Source organism: Eulemur rufifrons, chromosome 29 (genome assembly GCF_041146395.1).
Source record: "Eulemur rufifrons isolate Redbay chromosome 29, OSU_ERuf_1, whole genome shotgun sequence".
Classification (NCBI taxonomy): domain Eukaryota; kingdom Metazoa; phylum Chordata; class Mammalia; order Primates; family Lemuridae; genus Eulemur; species Eulemur rufifrons.
In genome coordinates, this window is record NC_091011.1 from 7,953,367 (window position 1) to 7,971,902 (window position 18,536).

An 18,536-nucleotide genomic window follows, 5' to 3' on the forward strand; every position below is an offset into this window, starting at 1 on the left:
AGCACTGCTGAGAATATCGGGGTCCCCATTGTCCTTGCTGCAGATCATGGTGTGGGGTTTCCACACTGGGAGAAGCAAATTGAGAAAATCCGAATCTACTGCTCTCTCTCTCTCCAATAAGTGCTCAGCTCCTAAAGTGGGAGTGTCACTCAGACAGAAGCATGACATTGTCTCCATTCCCAGATCCAGATATGTGGCCCATATATTTTGCTTTGGAGAAGCGAGCCTTAAAACATATAGCTCCTAATCTATTTCCAAAGATACTGAGTTCATTTGCAACAGATTGTGGAGAAGTTCATGCATAAGAGTTCTCTTCATAACAGTGGAAATCATGATGAAAGATAATTGGGAGAAGATTGATAGATTCATTGAAAATATAGTCTAGCCTTTAGGCTGTCTAGTTTGCCAAAGAGAATCCGGGAGACTGCTAAGAGAAGCCCTCCTGCAATTAGAACAAATCTGAAACACTGGCCTTGGGAAAGAAGCCTTCAAAGGAGCCTGCATTTGATTAGATTCATATGTAAAGCAATTTATGCTCACGGTATTGTTGAAAAAATAGAGCAATCAGTCAATCTTACCAGCTTGGTGTGGGTTGGCAGAAGCAACCACAAGTTAATTTATAAAACACTTTGTGATGAATGGAAATGAAGGCTTAACATTTGAAAGCTTATGATATGCAGCTAAAGCAGTGCTTACAGGGACATTTATAGCAGTAATGTAGATTAAAAGATACGAAAGATCACAAAACCATAATCTAACCTTATACCTTAACAGACTGAAAAAAAAAAAAGCAAGCTAAACATTAAAGAAAGAAATAAGATTAGAGTAGGAATTATTTAAAATCAAGAATGTAAAAATGATAGAGAAAAATCTATGAAACTAAAGCTGAGTATGTAATTTTGGAATGCCATTTAAAATATGGCTATGAAAAACATAAATGTCTGGGGAATGGACACGCTTGAAGCTCTGACTCCAGAGGGGTGGGGGAGCATGGGCAATATACATAACCTAAACTTTTGTACCCCCATAATAAGCTGAAATAAAAAAATAAATAAATAAATGAAATTGACAGATATTTACCTTGATTGACCAAGACGTAAAGAGAGGAGATTCAAGTGACTCCAATCAGAAATGAAAGAGGGGACATTGCTACTGACCTTACAAAAACAAGACATCCTAGATGGCTTCATTGGTGAATTCTACCAAATTTTTTAAGAAATAATACCAACTTTCACAAAATCTCCAGAAAATAGAAGAGGAAGAACACCTTGTGCTCGTTCTATGAGGCCAGTATTACCATGATACCAAAACCAGATAAGAATATTACAAGAAAAAGAAAAAGGGGGCGGGACCACTACAGACCTATATCTCTTATGAGTGTGAACTCCAAAAGCTCAACAAAATGCTAGCAAATCAAATCCAACAACATTTATAAAAAAGAATTATATGTCATGATCAAGTGAGATTTATCCCAGGAGTGCAAGATTGGTTTATCATTGAAAACTTGCTAATGTATTACATCATTTGTCAAAATTTAACAAAATCTAAAACACTTTTATGATAAAAAACACTAACCAAACTTGGAATAGGTGGTAACTTCCTTAACCGGATGAAGGGCATCTACAAAAAGCCCCACAACATGTTACTTAAAGGTAGAAGACTGGATACTTTCCTCTAAGATCAGGAACAACACAAGGATGCCTGTTCTCACAGCCTCTATTCAGTGTTGTAATGGATGTTCCAGCTGGGGCCATCAAGCAAGAAAATAAAATAAAATGCATCCCAATTGAAAAGGAAGAAGTAACACTGTCTCTATTCACAGATGCCATGAAGGCATAGATAGACAATCTTTAAAAATACACTAAAAAATATTAGAATGAATAAGCAAGTTCAGTGAGGTTGAAATACACAAGATCAATTCACAAAAAAAAAACTGCATTTCTATACATGTGCAATGAATAATCGAAAAATGAAATTAAGAACTCTATTTCTAATAGCATAAAAAGAATAAAATATTTCTAATTAAATTTAACAAAAGAAGTCCAAAGTTTACACTCTGTAAATTAGAAAGCATTGTTGAAAGAATTAAAGATCTAAATAAATGGAAAATATCCCATGTTCATGAATTGGAAGACTTGATAATATTGAGATCACAGTACTCTCCAAATGGACCTACACAATCCCAATCAGAATCCCTGGTGACTTCTTCGTAGAAACTGACAACCTGATTCTAAAATTCACATGGAATTTCAAGGGACCAAGAATAGATAAAACAATTTTAAAAAGAAGAACAATGCTGAAGAACTTACACATACCAATTTCAAAACTTATTACAAAGCAACAGTAATCAAGACAGTGTGGTGTTGGCAATAGGACTCACTTATAAATTAATGAAACAGAATCGAAAGTCTAGAAGTAAACCCTGGGGTCTATGGTCAACTGATTTTTGCAAGAGTGCTAGAAAATTCAGTGGGGAAAGAATACTTTTTTCCACAAATGGTGCTAGGAGAACTTGATAGCCACATGCAAAAGAATAAAGGTGGGCCCCTAACTCACATGCAGTTAATACAAAAAGTCTAGTTGAAATAAATCAAAAACCTAAATTGAAGTGCTAAAATTATAAAACCCATAGAAGAAAATATAAAGGTAAATCTTTATGACCTTGGATGGCAATGGATTCTCAGATATGGCACCAAAAATGCAAACAACAAAAGAAAAAAGTAAAATATTAGACTTTGTTAATATTAAAAATGTGCTTTAAAGAACACTATCAAAAGTGTGAATGACAATTCACAGAATGGGAAAATATATCTTATAAGATATATACGTATTTATCTATCTACATATATATATGTATGTGTGTGTGTGTATATATATATATGTATATATATCTTCTAACTCAGTAATAAAAAGACAACCCAATATAAACATGGCCAAAGGATCTGAACAGACATTTCATCAGTGAAGATATACAAATGGCAATAAGCACATGAAAAGAAGTTCAACATCATTAGTCATTAGGAAAATGCAAATGGAAACCACACTGTGATTCCCCTTTGTACCCATTAGGATAGCTAAGAAAAAATTCAGATCGGAACAAATGGTAGCAAGGATGTGGAGACATCAGAACCCTTATGCACGGATGATGGGAATGTAAAATGATGCAGCTGATATGTAAAACAGTCTGGCAGTTCTTCCAATGGCTAAACAGAGTCCCTGTGACCCAAAAGCTCCACTCCAAGTGACATACCTGAAGAAATTTTGTTTAAAAGGCCACACAAAAATATGACAATGAATGTTTATAGTAAACTTATGCATAATAGCCAAATGTGCATGAATGGATGAATGAATAAATGTTAAATATTATTTGGCTGTAAAAAGGAACAAAGTACTGATACAACTGCTACAACGTGGATCAACCTTAAAATATCATGCTAAGTGAAATAAGGCAGTCACAAAATTCTACATACTATATTATCCATTTATATGAAATGTCAGTAGTAGACAAATCTCTATGGACAGAAAACAGATTCCTGGTCTTTTACAGCTTGGGGGAATGGGAGCCTCAAGGAACGACAGCTAAACGGATAGGGTTTTTTTCTTTCTTTTTGAAATGATGAAAATGCTCTAAAATTAACTATGGAGGTGGTTGCACATATGTGTGATTATACCAAAAACCATTTACTTATATGCCTTAAACAGGTGAATTATATGGCATATGAATTGTATTTCAACTAAGCTGTTAAAAAGCAAAGAGGATGGCAAGGTTTAAAAGAAATGGTTACAAAATGTCTAGAGACTACAGTAGATTGTAAATACGACCCAGTTCTTCGCTCCTTCCCACCTCCCTGTCCTTTGCCAGGTAGCCACGTGGTGTCCTTCCCTAGGGGTGGGGATGCTTTCCTACCCTAAAACTTTGAGCTAGCCATGTGACTTGCTGAGGCCAAAAGGACCTTAGTAGGTGTCATGTGACCACCTGAATCATCCTCGTGCAGTTTGGCCTGTTGGTTCTCGCACCTTAACCTTGCAGACACTGATACCAGAAGGAGGATGAAAGACAGCCGGATCAAGCCCTGCCTTGGCCAGCCCATCTTCAGAAAGCCTGCAGGTTCTTGAGGGTGAATGACAATTGTTTTACGCCACTGACTTTTTATAAACTTTGAAGCATTTTTGTGCAAAAAAAAAAAAAAAAAATCGAACCAATGCAGGGGTATTTTTTTTTTTTGTGGTTTTATTAAAATGAAACCAAAAATCAATTTGCAAAATGCTTTTAAACTATGAAAACAAGAAATGCTGTGAACTCCTGCATTTTCTACGAACACACACACACACACACACGCACACATTTTAGGCTGATTGTTTGAACCCAGAGTAAATAAATATTTTCCCAGATCCCAATCCTGATTTATTTTAAACCTAAATGTAATTCTGATCTAATAGGTATCCACTTCCTTACCTAGGCTGCGTTTTCTTGTGCTTAGGCTGTATTTACAGTCAGAAATCACAGTGCCCCTAGTGTACAGCTGAGTTTTGGAACGGCACATTTTGATGTCTGCCTTGTACGTTAATTTTTGGCCTGCAAGTGTGCATCAGTGCTCAGTCTGTCTCTCCCGCAGAGAAGGTGACCGCAAAATATTGCCAAGACCACGCAAGCAATTAGGCTTGAATCACACACCTGATAGTTTCTACTAACGGAGATGCTGAATATAGAAAGAGCTCTGTTTTTAATTAGTTTGTTTTTAAAAGCAGCAAACTAATCGTGAATAATGCAGACTGTTCTGAGAGAAGGCAGGCTTCATTCACCCTGTTCAGAGATAAATAGGACTGAAACAAAAGTCTCCATCACAAGGGTCGATTATTATTTTTAGTAGTAGTTATTCATTAGGCCAGCCACTAGGCAGAATCTGAATGCTTCCATGGCCTCGTGGGATTCCTTTTTTAGAATCCAGTCGTAGCAATCCAAAAGGAACTACCACTATGTAAGGTTCTGCCATGGGCTATGGATTTGACATTCATCCTTAATACATCCATCCATTTGTTCAACAACACTTTGAGCATGTTTATTTAACCTGGCATTTGGTGATACAGAAGTAAACAGAAACAAAGGTCTACCCTTAGAAGTACATATTTCACAGGACACAGGTAGACAATAACCAGGTAAATAAATTAATGCTGTATTTAATAAGTCAGAAGAAGTATTAGTTGGCTTTGGTTCATGTATGAGTAACAGAAAACCCTAAATAGCAGGGATGTTAGTAAGTTTAAAGTCTGAAGCCAGGCAGCCCAGAGCAGGAAAAGCATTCCTGTGGCTCATTCTGTATTATTGTTCCCCTTCACAGGTCTCCAATACGTCATGGCCCAAGGTGGCTGCTTCATCTGTAACCATCACATCTGAATTCAAGTCAGGAAGAAGGAAGTAAGGCACAGAAAAAAAATGCATGTTCCTCCTGCAATTCATATCCCTGAAGTTACAGACATCTCTTCTTCCTGTACCTGTTTGGCCACAGGTAGCTGTAGGGAAAACTGAGAAATGCGGTCTGACTTCTAGGGGGGCACGTTGCCAGCTACCATTCAGGGCTTCTTCTGATTCTATGAATAAGTAGAATGAATACTGGAAACCTCTCTGAAGAGGGGACAGTTGAGCAGTGTGTCCCCCAGAAGTTCACAGGTAGAAACCTTAATTCCTCAGTATGGTGGTGTTGAGATGTGGGGACCAGTAAGAGGTTTTTGGGTCATGGGGGCTCTGCCCTCATAAATCAGTTAATGCCATCCTCAAGAGACTGAGTTAGTCCTTGAGGAACTAGGTTAGTTCTCACGAGAGGTTGTTATGAAACAAGCCCAGCCCCTCACGCCTGTCCCTTTTCGCAAATGCTCACTGGTCCTTCTGCATTTCCGCCACGCTAGGAAGTAGCACTGGGGCCACACCAGAAGCCAACCAGATGTGGCCACCCAACCTTGGACTTCTCAGCTTCCAGAACCACGCACTAAATAAACCTTTCTCCTTTATAAACTACCCAGTCTCAGGTACACTGCTATAGCAACAGAAAATTAAGACATATGGAAAAATAATTGGTATACTCCTACACTGTTTTTCAAAATACTATAAAATATGTGTTATTGTCATGAATGAATTAAAACAAAAAATGAAATAACTTTTGGAGATGTTAAATAACTTTTTTTCCAAGTCATGTAGGTAGTAAATAAAGCTCTGACTCTAAATCTCTTTTATTTCATCAGACCACACTGGCTTTCAAAGAGCAGTCTGCCTATGATTTTAAAAGATTTGTCTGTTTTCTCAGAAAATACACAGGAAATAATTTAACAGAAGAATTGTGTAGGTTTCATCGTGTGTCTGTGACACCTACGTGAAGTGGAACTCTGTTCTTTAATCAGCTGTAGACAGTGAGATTATGGCAGTGGTATGGAAAGGATAAGAAACTCAGAGTCAATAAATTGAGTTTGAAAACTGCTTCTTTCAATAGTAACTCTGGGTTGCAAGCCAACTGCTTAAATTCTTTAGGTCTTGGTTGCCTTATACTGAAGTGGGTAAAATGATAGTCGTTTATGTTGTAAGGTTTAAATGAGACAATGCACAGGAAGCATTTGGAAAATGGCTTGTTCAGTAATCATTAAAATAAATGCAGCAGCATGGATCTGAGCTCAGCTCACTTCGCCCCAGAGTTTATAAACATTCAAAGCTGTGAGGAGTTCAGCGACTCCATCCCTCTATCCCAACCAGAGGCAATAATCACTTCCACCTTTAGCTTTCTTCTCCTGCCTCCTGTGAAAAGTACACTGCACAGAATGTCAACCGCACTTCTTCACTATGAGTTACTCAAACAGCCCACCAGAGACCCCCATGGGCATGCCCAATACCCACATCCTGCTCACCCTCACAGCTGTTCCTGACTTTTCCATTTCTCTGGTGAAATCACTATCTTTCCATCTGCCAAGCCCAAAGCCTCCTGCTTTTCCTAAGCTACAGATCAGCCAGTTGTAAAGTTCTATTATTTTTTGCAGTGTCTCCCACACCAATGCTGCCTTCTTCCTGTGCTCTGTCACCAGCTGAATTCAGTTTGTATTATTTAACCTCCAGCTAGAGAAAACAGCTGTTCAGTGGGCCATTCTTTCTCCTGTAACTAGTTGCTTCCCTTCATTCCCTCACTTTTTACCCTAGAATTAAAACCTCCCATGACTTGATCCCAAAGATAGTCTTCAAGTGTCTGCCTCACTGTTCTGTCTATACCTCACTTACAGGCAAGTTGCTCCCAAACATGATTTGCATTGTTTATCTCTGTGCTTTTATCCCTAATGCACTCATATTTGATTAGCTGCCTATGCATACACTTGGTTTAAATGCCTCCTTGCCCATGAAGCCACCAGTGCTAATCCTTCACCTAAAACCCTGGGAGTGCATTCTTCCTCCTCCTAACTGCTACCTTGTGGGCTTTGAAACTTTCTTGTGGAACTTAAAGTCTCTGGTATACAATTTTTGATTCATGTGTCGAGCCTGGTTCTTACAGGGCTCATGCCCTATCCTTCATTCAACCCCAAGGACCTGGCACTGCATATAGACTTGGTAATGTTTGCTAATTTAAACTGAGTTGCATCACACAGCATTCCCTTCTCTTAGTCTCTTAGAGCAATTATGACACTGTGTTGCATCCATCCGTATGTGTCTGACTCCAACACTATGCTGAGAGTTTATTAAGATCAGCAATTACATTTTCATCAACTCTAATAAGGTGGCTATTCAACGAATATGAGTGAATGAACAGGAATGTGGTGCAAGTCAGAGTCCCCAGTAAAAAAAAAAACAGTCATCCATCTAAAAATGTCTCCAACATTTTCATTTCCCATCTTCGTTGTGAGAAGCTGTCTATTTACTCTTAACAGAAAATACTCAAAAATGAAAGCAGGGTATTCCCTTTTGGCAAAGTGGTAACTCTGGGTGACATCGGTCGTAATTGGAATTTCCAAGACCACAGGCATCCAACCCAAACATCCAGCATGAGAAGAGCGTGAGAATCAGAAACTCTTCCCAGGTGATTACGTCAGTGCAACATTGTGCTCATGCGACACGATGCTGTGGAAACACACGAGACGACCACTTACATGTACCAGTTGGGGTGGAAACGTGCTAGGAAATGGAGGTGAGTTAACTTCGCTCTCTTAATAAAACCATTTCTAGTAATGAGAATTAATTCAGTGGTGAGTGGGGACAGGTGAATTATATGATGCTTTAAGCTAAAATAAAATGTAGAAAAATATAATTCAGTAGCACGTCATTCCATAGTTCCACATCATGGCAGAAATCATTTTATGTTCTCATGTGCAAACTTCCTTCTTCATTTGTGAAAATGACATAAACAAATTGAATTGTCTATTTCATTTTTAAATGAGCTAGTTTATTATTTGTAACCTTAATCTAAGCTGTTATGTTTATTGTAACATTTTATAGATGTATTAAATCAAGGTTGCCACACTGAAGCATATGGTGTCACATAAGGTGATATATTAATTTGCAGCTACTCAGATATTGGTAGCTTGAGAGCTCAAACATCAATATGTTGAGCTCTCCTTTCATTTTTTAGAAAAAAATCCACAAAACCTCTAGACTATTCTTTACATTTTAAGTTAAATAGCTATATAACATATCTATGATGGCATCCTTTGAAGTTTATTCCATTGAATTCTTGATTCCCAAAGTTTTAATGTTTGACAACTCAAAAAAAAAAAAAGAAAATTCTCAAATTTTAAGATTTTCTTTAAATCATTTGAAGCTTTGTTTTGTTTACAAATAAATAGCCTTTATCCTCCCTGCCCCCCAGATCAGAAATTGGCCTGGCGTACTCCCAGTTGTAAACTCTGTGCTTCAGAAGCACGCTGTATTTCTCCTCCTTGGGGGAGTGTTTTGGCCACTTGGACTTAAGCCTCCTGTGCAACTAAAGTCAGTTCCAAGGGAGGCGAAAAGCACACAGGTGCCGCACGCAGCTGCTACTGGTTCTCTCCAGGTGGGTTATAAATGTACCCACAGCCTGCATGTAGAAAGACAGCTACTGGGGCCTTAGTTATGTGCTCAATTTATGACGTGTGGGGGATTTGAGGATGTATCCCTAATTGCCTGGGATTATGTGCTCACACATAAACTTATAAATCTCTATTACATACAAGGCTCTTCCACGTCATATGGCAGTCTTGAATCAGGAGCCCAAGGGTCTCTACAGCTCAACTGCTCAATCTAATGACTTATCTTCAACTGAGAAAAGAATCTAAGCAAGAGAACGAGCCAGACTGCAGGCTCCCAACCAACACTCATGTCTCCTGTCTTCCTCAGTAACAGAAACCTAACTTTTTTAAAGTGGCAAAGTGCCCAGCTAACGTCTACGTTTCTTCGACTTCTTAGTAGCGAAGGTAATCAGTGAAACACAACATGAGGTGGTGGGTGGGACTTTGTTAGAAAACTACTTTAAGATGGGACAGACATTTGGTACATGCTCTTTTTGGTTTTCTCTGTTCCTCTTATTTGCTGTCTAGAACATAAATATTTTGGGTGGAGCTACAGCAGCCATTCCGGGACCAAGCAAATTGTCAGGCCTAGAACCTCTGACCGAATGCCACAGCCAGTGACCTCTGGATTCTTATTACATATAAAAATGAATATGGATGAGACAATGAATATGCTTAAGTCAATTTGGTGATGTTCTGTTATAATAGACAAATAACAGCTCATAACTGATAAAAAAGAAAAGATCAAAGGTATAAAAGAGAAAGAAGAAAACTATTGGAGACAGGTCTCAGAAGGGAAGGAGATCTTGCTATTATCAAACAGGTAGAAGAAAAACACTTGATAGGCAAAGTTCTTTCTCAGACATAGACACAAAGAAACAGATGAGAAAGAAGTAAACATCTTGTGAGATCCCATCAAGGAGCTAGTTGATAGTTGGTATCTCTCTGCTCAGGAAATTAGACACTATGTGATGGGATGATGAGGTGATAACATCTTAAAAAAAATGGAGAAGATGTTGAAATTTTGACAAAAGAAAGGCCAACAAGAGAGAGTCACTGGTGCAGATGCAATTAAGGACTCAGCAGGAGTTTGTGTGTGTTCACACGCACGGCTCTGGGAGGCGCGGGAAGGAAGTGGAACGCGTGCTGGTGGAGTCTGGGGGCGCTGGAGTCAGGCTGGTCCCCGCTGGGCCCAACCTCCACCACGGGCACCAGGCTCACTTTCTTCACGTGTTAACTGCGGATAATCATGAGGATATACACTACAGAGCTGGGAACCACAATCCCAGCTCCTTCACTTATTAGCTGGTAGGTAACTCTGGAAAAGTCATTCAACCTTTTGGTGACTCATTTTCTATGCTATAATATGGGGATAATAATTATAGCTACTTCATAGCATTGTCATGAAGAATAAATTAATATGTACAAAGTGCTGAGAGCTGGCATATAGTAATCACTAGGTAAGTGTTAAATCTTAATATTATTATCCACCTAGCAAGGTAATCTATATACAGTGTTCAGGACAGTAGGGAAGAGAATATATGTTTACTAAATGGCAACCAGAAAAGAGATCAGGACTAGAACAATTAGGGAAGAGGGGATTCGTAGACCAGGGAAGCAGGAAGAAGGGAAAATAGAGATGCAAGAGAAGGGGCCACACCACGGCTGAGAGATGATCTGGGGTTGCAGGTTATAGACATGTGCTACAGATTTCATAAGATGTCACTGTTCCTTTGCCAGAGACCAAAAGGGGAGAAGGGAATTTTCTGGGATTTCTTAGGGGTGTCACAAAATATACTTAGAGAAACTTTAACAAGAAGATCTAGAACTTGAGAATAATGTAGAACATTAATTTAGTCAATAGTATATGTCCTGTTTGGTGTGGTTCTCCTGAGTTTCTGCAGGCCAAGGCCTCCAGGACTGGTGTGATTGCCCTCAAATTTTATGTCTGAAATCATGTGGATGCATGAGCACATGGCAATGCTGGGACTGATAAAAGACCAAGTCCGTGCTCTCCAGGAGTATAACATCAAATTGGAGCAAGGAAGTCCCGTGGAAATTAAACACTGTACAAACAGATCTTTTAGCAGGCAGGATGCAAGTTGATGCTAAAGAAGAGAAAAAGGTTATCCCTATGAAGAGAAACATGAGCAAAAGGACGAAAATGCCAAGCATTGGAGAGGCCAGAGCCATCTCAAGAAAAATGGAAGAATGGCCTGGATGTGCAGTCAGTGGAGGGCAGGTGTTCCAAGCAAGGTGTGCACGTGAGAAAAGACCCCAGGGTAGGATGGAGGAATGTCTTCAGAAGAGCACGGAAGAACATCTGAGTGACAGTGACCTGCAGAGTCCTCAGTTCCTGTTAGGTCTTTGGCTCCCAGATACGACTTCTGAAATCCCATACTGGAGCAGGACATTCTTCCCACATGAACCCTCCTGGAGCTCCTGCAAAATGAGGTCACTGCAGGGCCCAGAGGGCCCACCTGTGGGAAAACAATGCCCCATGTACATCACCCTCTGCCCACCCTGAAGCTCATTTCCTGACATGCTCCTATTTCATAGGACCACCTCTGTATCACCTTGCTGGGCCTCAATAAATGTTTGGTAAAACATTATTAAAATATTAAATGTCAGAAGCAAACTTTTTGCCAGCAAAAGCTCTAATATTGACTGATTTTTTTCTAAATTATAACTTGGGTAAAAAACAACGTCAGAGTGAAAATAACAACTTGATTTCAGTGGACACACCCAAACCAGGTAGTTACCTACTGCGTTAACTTTTCCCAGAAGCCCTTCACCATGGAGGACTGGTACAATCTGGTCACACAGAGCTCTCGGTTATTTGCAGATCAGAGGTCCCAGAACTTATTTTTTAATACAACAACTCCAAAACCTCAAAGCGTTTAGAAATTCATGATGTAGAAAATTACACTGAAGATAATTTCCACTATTAGAAAGATTGCCAGAAAGAACAAAACTCTACCTCAAGGAAGAGGAGGGGGACTTCAGGACCCTCAGCGAGGCCAGGTCCCTGCCTTCCTCTGCAAAGTGGGCACGTCTGGCTTCCTCCAGGCAGGGGGACATGAGGGGAACAGGATGGCCCCACACCCATGGCCCTGCTGAGCCTCAGTGAGTCCTGATAAAAGATATAACCTAATAAAAGATATTCATCATATCTTTTATTTCTGTAATCTGATGCTTTGAAAATATGGAGCCTTGCTGATTCTGGTGAGACTGCCCCTTCCAGGGCAAGCCAGCTCCTAAAGTTTGTAAACAAGTTGCCCACAAATGCCTTGTTCAAATACAAATCAGTCAGCCCAGAGCCCGCATACCAAGCACCTCTCTATGGGGTGCTGACACTCAGGGCCACTATCTACCTGCCCTCATCAGCCCACACAGGTACCAGACAACTAGGGACAAGCCTCAGAGCCCTGAAATTATTCGAACTAGCCCACCCTGGCCCCCTTGCCCCGCCTCACCTGTTCCTTCCCATGGGAACCACAGTAAAGGTTCCTGCTCATGTTTCCTCCTGTTCCCCTCCGCCTCCAGACCAACACCCGCCGCTTCCCCATGCGGCCCTGTGTGTCCTGCCCCTACTCTTGGGGACTCTTATGAACTGTCTTATTAATGACAGCCGCTTCCTGATCTTTCAGCCTTACAGTATCTCAAATTTCCTATGAATGCGGTACTTTTAAAACAGTGGGCTGGGGAGGACGCCGGTGTGGACTTGCGGCAGGGTGCCGGGATGTCACACGCAGCCAGGAGCACTGGAATGGGATTTAGTGTCTTCGGAGGATGGTGGAGTACCCGGGCTGCACTTAGGGCCCAGCAAAGCAAGTGAAATGAGCACAGCAGGAGGGAACAGAATCACAACATAGTGGGCACCGTGTGCAGGGGATTGATGGACTAAACCACTACCAGAGGGTGATAAGGACAGACAGTGCCACCCACAGTGGCCAGTGCCCTCAGCACACTCTCATTCAAGCTCGTGGCTTGTTAACATGCACTTCCACGGTTCTGCTCTGGCTTTCCTTCTCTCACAAGGACCACTGCTCAAGCCTCCTCACTGCCAGCCTCCTCCCCGACCTGCTCCCTCCCTGCTCTCCCTGCCCCTGCGAAGTGCCAGTGAGGTCCACTGGGGGGAGAAGTTGTTTCTGTTCAGATCACATGTGATAATAATGGCAGCAAACATTAAATTGTGGCCTGTGCCAGATCGTCTCCTAAGTGCTATCACCTTGTTTAGTGCCCACAAGGACCCCAATGACAGCTGAGGAGACAGGAGCAGAGAGACTGTGCCATGGGCACACTGGAGAGACCAGGGCCAAGCTATGCTCCAGTGTCACCGTCTTCAGGAGCTCAGCAGGTGCCCGGGCACGCAGGGCCCTCCCCTCAAAATCAGTCCACACTGAACATCCAGAGTCACCACTCCAGGTCACATCCTATGGCAACGTCATCAGGACACCCGGAAGGTAATCTCCTTTCTGCCCTTGTACCAAGGTGGTCACAAGTGCGTGTAGGACAAAAATGTCTGAGGCGAAAGTCCATTTTCCATGTGCTCTGATGCCCTAAGGACAAGAGCTTAAGGACCATGGGCACAGGGTGCACGCCCAGGGAAAGAAAGGGCAGGAGAAGAGGACAAGGGGGCCCTGCTGCAGGTCCTCTCACCCATGTCAATGCCACCATGTCACAGGGATGGAAACGGGCACTGGTGTGTAGACGCCCAAGATTATGGAAACTCTAATTGATGTCACCACCTATTTCAAGACTGATCTTTTCTTCTTTATCTCAATATTATAGAAACATACATAGTCATATGTTTACTTATGGGATTATTTGTTGTAGAAGAATACAAACTTTACAAATTATTTTAAAATTTGTATTAAGTTCAATGTTTCAGTGAAGTACTCACGAGCTTTTTATTGCTTAATATAGTTCTATAGTTCCCATCCACTAACAATCCATCCTGGCCCACATATCACAGTGTCAGAGCCGAACTCAGAGGTGGGCAGACTGTCCACGTGTGGACCGGAACCGGCTGCAGGGAAGCTCTCTCACATGCTTCATCCCACTGGCCTCTGTGCCAACTTCAGTAAACACAAATCCCACATAAATCTCCCAGCAATCAGGGATGGGCTATAAGACTTGGTGTAGGCATTCATAAAGGTTAGAGAGCATGAAATATTATTTTTCTTTTGATGATACTTATTAAAGGTGAGCAGAGTGTATACTGAGACTAGTTTTCAGCAGGTGCATTTGACAAGCAATTGACCCCACGCAGCGAGCAACAGTGAGGATGACAGGTCTGGACTCCAGCAGCGCCCAGGGCCGGGCATTGACTGGGAAACTGATGTTCGCCTCCTAGTATGTGACGTCAATTCAGAGCATTAGCTATTTTCTTCATAAAATAAGAATATCTAAACTATATATGAGACAATTTACCAAACTTCTGCTTGAGGATTCTAACCTTAAAAGCCTTGAATAAATGAAAATGAAAAGAGATTTATTAATATAAATTAATAAATTACTCTATATAAAAAGTAGCGGGTTAAACAACAAATTAAAAAGAAATCAGAAAATCACTTAGGCAACTCTTAAGTAAAAAAAAGTTAAACTAAGACATAAAAGTATTCATAGAAATTGATAAAAAAAAAAATTAAGATTCCAAAAAGTAAACGGAAAAAAGACACAAAGAGATAACCAGGAAGAAGTCTATGGGATTAATGAGCACGAGAAAAAACAAATTTCTAGTCTTTCATTAGTCCAATGAAAAGCACCCACAACTCTCTTTTGCCCTTTTAAATTGATAGAGATCTTTTTAAAAGTACAGTGTCTGCTGGGGCAAAACAGGAACTCTGATTCACTGCGGATGAGGGACATGAAAGTACAACCTTTTTATAAGGCATTTTGTGTATAATGAGGACATTTCTTGTCCTGTCTTCCTCTTAACTCTGCAATCATATTCTCTCCCCTACCGATGTTCCTCCAATGAGGTACAATGTCCTCCTGGGAGGAAAAAGCAAAACGTTGTAGGGGAAACCCTGGACTCTGTCTGGGAGTGGCCGCGTCTTTGTCTCACCCCCCACGGTATTTTAAACAACCCCCCTAGCATGGCAGGGCCTTCACCTCCTAGTTTATGCCAGGAGATAATTGGACCACACTGGCTCTAAGGCATCTCCAGTCAGGACAATGCATCATGCTGCTGATTTTATAGCAAATATTTAAGCAAAAAGAGAAATTCAACATACCTATTTTTAATGTGCTGAGGAGAACCAAGACACTTAAAGCTGCCATTGACCATTATGGCCAGTCTCGTGCAAAGAGCCTCACACTCTTCCATGCTGGGAGGAAAGAAAAAGAAATATATAAATGAGCCATATCCTGAAGATGTGAGGCTTGAATCCAACTTTTCAAAATAAAAAATGGGCAAAAATGCCAATAGGGAAAATTATTTAATTTTTTACATAGGTATCTCAGGTAAAACAAACTAAAATCTTTTCAAATTGATCGGATTTTATTTAGGTAGACAATTACACAGTTAGCAAAAGAATTAGCTGTTCCATGTATCAGGAGGACCATTTATAAAATATATGGGAGAGACTTGTTTAGCAATACTATTGTACAAAACTACAAAATAAATAGGAATGATCTTAACAAAATAATGTGAACATTTTTTAAAAAGAAACAAGAAAGCTTTACTAAAGGGCACAAATGAAATGTTGACTCAATGTAAGGCAGTATGGAAAAAAAGAAAAAAATGGATTTTTTTGAAGTAGGAAAATTGTTATAAAACTATTGAAATACAAAATAATATTAATATAATGTTAGGGTAAATGTAAAATAAGATATTGTTAGTGTAATTATAAAATATAAGTAAATTAATTATATATAAAATATAAATATGGCTTATATTTTAATATAGTATACAATATAAAATATGATACTATAAACATTTTAATGTATAATTACAATTTAAATTATAATATAATTTAATATTATTTCAATTCAAAATATAATGTTGCAAAGATTTGTAATGTACAATTGTAGTATAATTATATAAAATATAAATTGTAACATGGATATAGTATAATACCAATAAAAATTTTAAGTTTAAATTTATCATGCCCAGGAGAAAAACTTGAAATAATTATAAGGTATATCTTTATTTTTTTTTTTATTTTTTTTTTTTTTTGAGACAGAGTCTCACTCTGTTGCCCAGGCTAGAGTGAGTGCCATGGCGTCAGCCTAGCTCACAGCAACCTCAAACTCCTGGGCTCAAGCGATCCTCCTGTCTCAGCCTCCCGAGTAGCTGGGACTACAGGCATGCGCCACCATGCCCGGCTAATTTTTTCTATATATATTTTTAGCTGTCCATATAATTTCTTTCTATTTTTAGTAGAGATGGGGTCTCGCTCTTGCTCAGGCTGGTCTCGAACTCCTGAGCTCAAACGATCCGCCCACCTCGGCCTCCCAGAGAGCTAGGATTACAGGCGTGAGCCACCGCGCCCGGCCAAGGTATATCTTTAAAATAACTTAGTGAGAGAAAGAAAAATATTGAAAGAGGAGTCATGAGAGAAGACTTACTCCAGAAAACATTAATATGTATTATACAGCAAAAATAATTAAATTTAGGTAATACATGAAAGAATTACAAGGCAGATGGCATTAGAACAAGATAAGAAAGCCCCGAATGAGACATTAATAGCTTAAATATACAAGTGATTTGAGGATGGGAACATACTTTCTAAGCATAATAGCAATGAAGGAACTATGAAGGGGACATTTGATACACTTGACAAGGCAAAACTACACACTTCTAAGAAGTGTGTCAAAACACAGCTAACTAACATTTTAAAAATTTGCAAAAAACACGTGTAGGGGTTGATGTACTTACTATAAATAACTCATACATATTAATTTAAAAACAAAACAACATAAATTGAATAAAGAAAAAGGGCAAATAACATGCAGAGACTATTAAAAGAACTGTTCATGGTTAATAAACATATCAACAAAGTACAAACATTAAATCAGTTGATTTTAAAACTATTTTCTCACCAGAAAGGCATCCCTCATGTATGCTTTTGTATATTGCAGAGAAAAATGTGCTTTTTTTCCCCATCCTCATTTCTATAAAAATGAGTTCTCAGATGAAAAAAATACCCAGAGAGGTAAAGACATTTTCTTAGTAATTCTAAATAAGTCATCTCATATATTGTTACTGAGAGTAAAAATTGGTGTCATTTTTTCAAAACCAATTTGGCATTAATTACTATTTTAGGAACTTACTCTAGGAAACATAGCAAATATGAATATATATAAGAACTTATTTATAACAGCAAACATCTGAAAACAGGTAAACATAAATGTTTCACAGTAGGATAATATAATATAAATGAGAACGCATGCATGTGGTAGTCAGCCATTAAAATGAGGTCCTCTAAAGTCAATTAAGTGCATGGGACAAAGGTCACGATATAGCAATGATAAAATCACAGTGCATATTAGGAGAATTGTACAGGTATGTAAAAAGAATTTCTCAGGAAGAAAAAAAAAAACACACAAAAAAGTAGGCCTATCAACTGAAAAGTGAAATTAATGGTATATTTTCTTTCCGTCTTTTATAATTTTGTATTATTCAAATTCTGTACAGGAAGCATGTCTTATTTTATTGGAGAACAGTCACAAAGCATTCTACTAGTGGGGTTCATGTATGTTCAGACCAAGATTGTATTTCTCAGCCTTCTTTGCAGGTAGATGTGGGCATGCAGCAAGTTCAGGCCAATAGAATGTAAAATTTCTGGGTCATGTTGAAATACAGCAAGCCCCTTGACCCAGATTTTGTTTTTTTCCATGTTCCTTGAGCTGGGGTGTAGACACAGTGCTGATGAGTCAGCGTCAGCCATGACAACGGTGATGATGGCTGGTGGAAAGAACCTGAGGCCTTGGTCAGCCTGATGGAGCAGAGCCCAGAAAGACGAATTGTTAAGTGAGAGAAAAATATGTCTTGTCTGAGCCACTGTAAGTTGAGTTTCCTTTGTAGCTTAACATGAAGACTCAGGAATACATGCTATAAACATTCCAAAGATGCTTTATGTATTTTTCTGTGAAAACATACCTTTCTCTATGTTTCTTTAATTTCAATTTAAAAGTCTTATCATTTTCATGAGTGCATGGTAGGTACTCTAATTAAAGAGGGAGACTACAAAGTCACCTCTATATTACTTCCTTAAACATTAGTTCAGACAAGTGCAAGTCCAAATAACAACCAATTCATACGATTTAAGGCCTCAGAATAAATGACTTGGTAGTTTCAACTGAATTGTTAACAGCTATTCAACAAATATGCTCCAAACATGTGGGAAACCACAAAATCTCAGCCTAAAGGGCAGAGACAGATATTATGATGCTCTTCCACATCAAGAAAAATATAGAAAGCCAGAAATTATACAATGAAAGCAGTCACTGGCCATTTACTCAAAAAATGAAGGCCAAATTTCCTTTATTGGCAGTTAATCTGATTAGTACATAAA

The 18,536-nt window shown here is 39.3% G+C and overlaps 1 protein-coding gene across 1 annotated transcript in view; it reads right to left on the bottom strand.

Moving 5' to 3' along the window:
- The window catches only part of ABCA13 (ATP binding cassette subfamily A member 13), a 459,896-nt gene that overhangs the window by 11,922 nt on the left and 429,438 nt on the right, over window positions 1-18,536 (bottom strand). Inside the window, 1 exon segment of the mRNA XM_069462020.1 lies at window positions 15,252-15,344. Coding sequence (XP_069318121.1) covers window positions 15,252-15,344 — 93 coding nt within the window.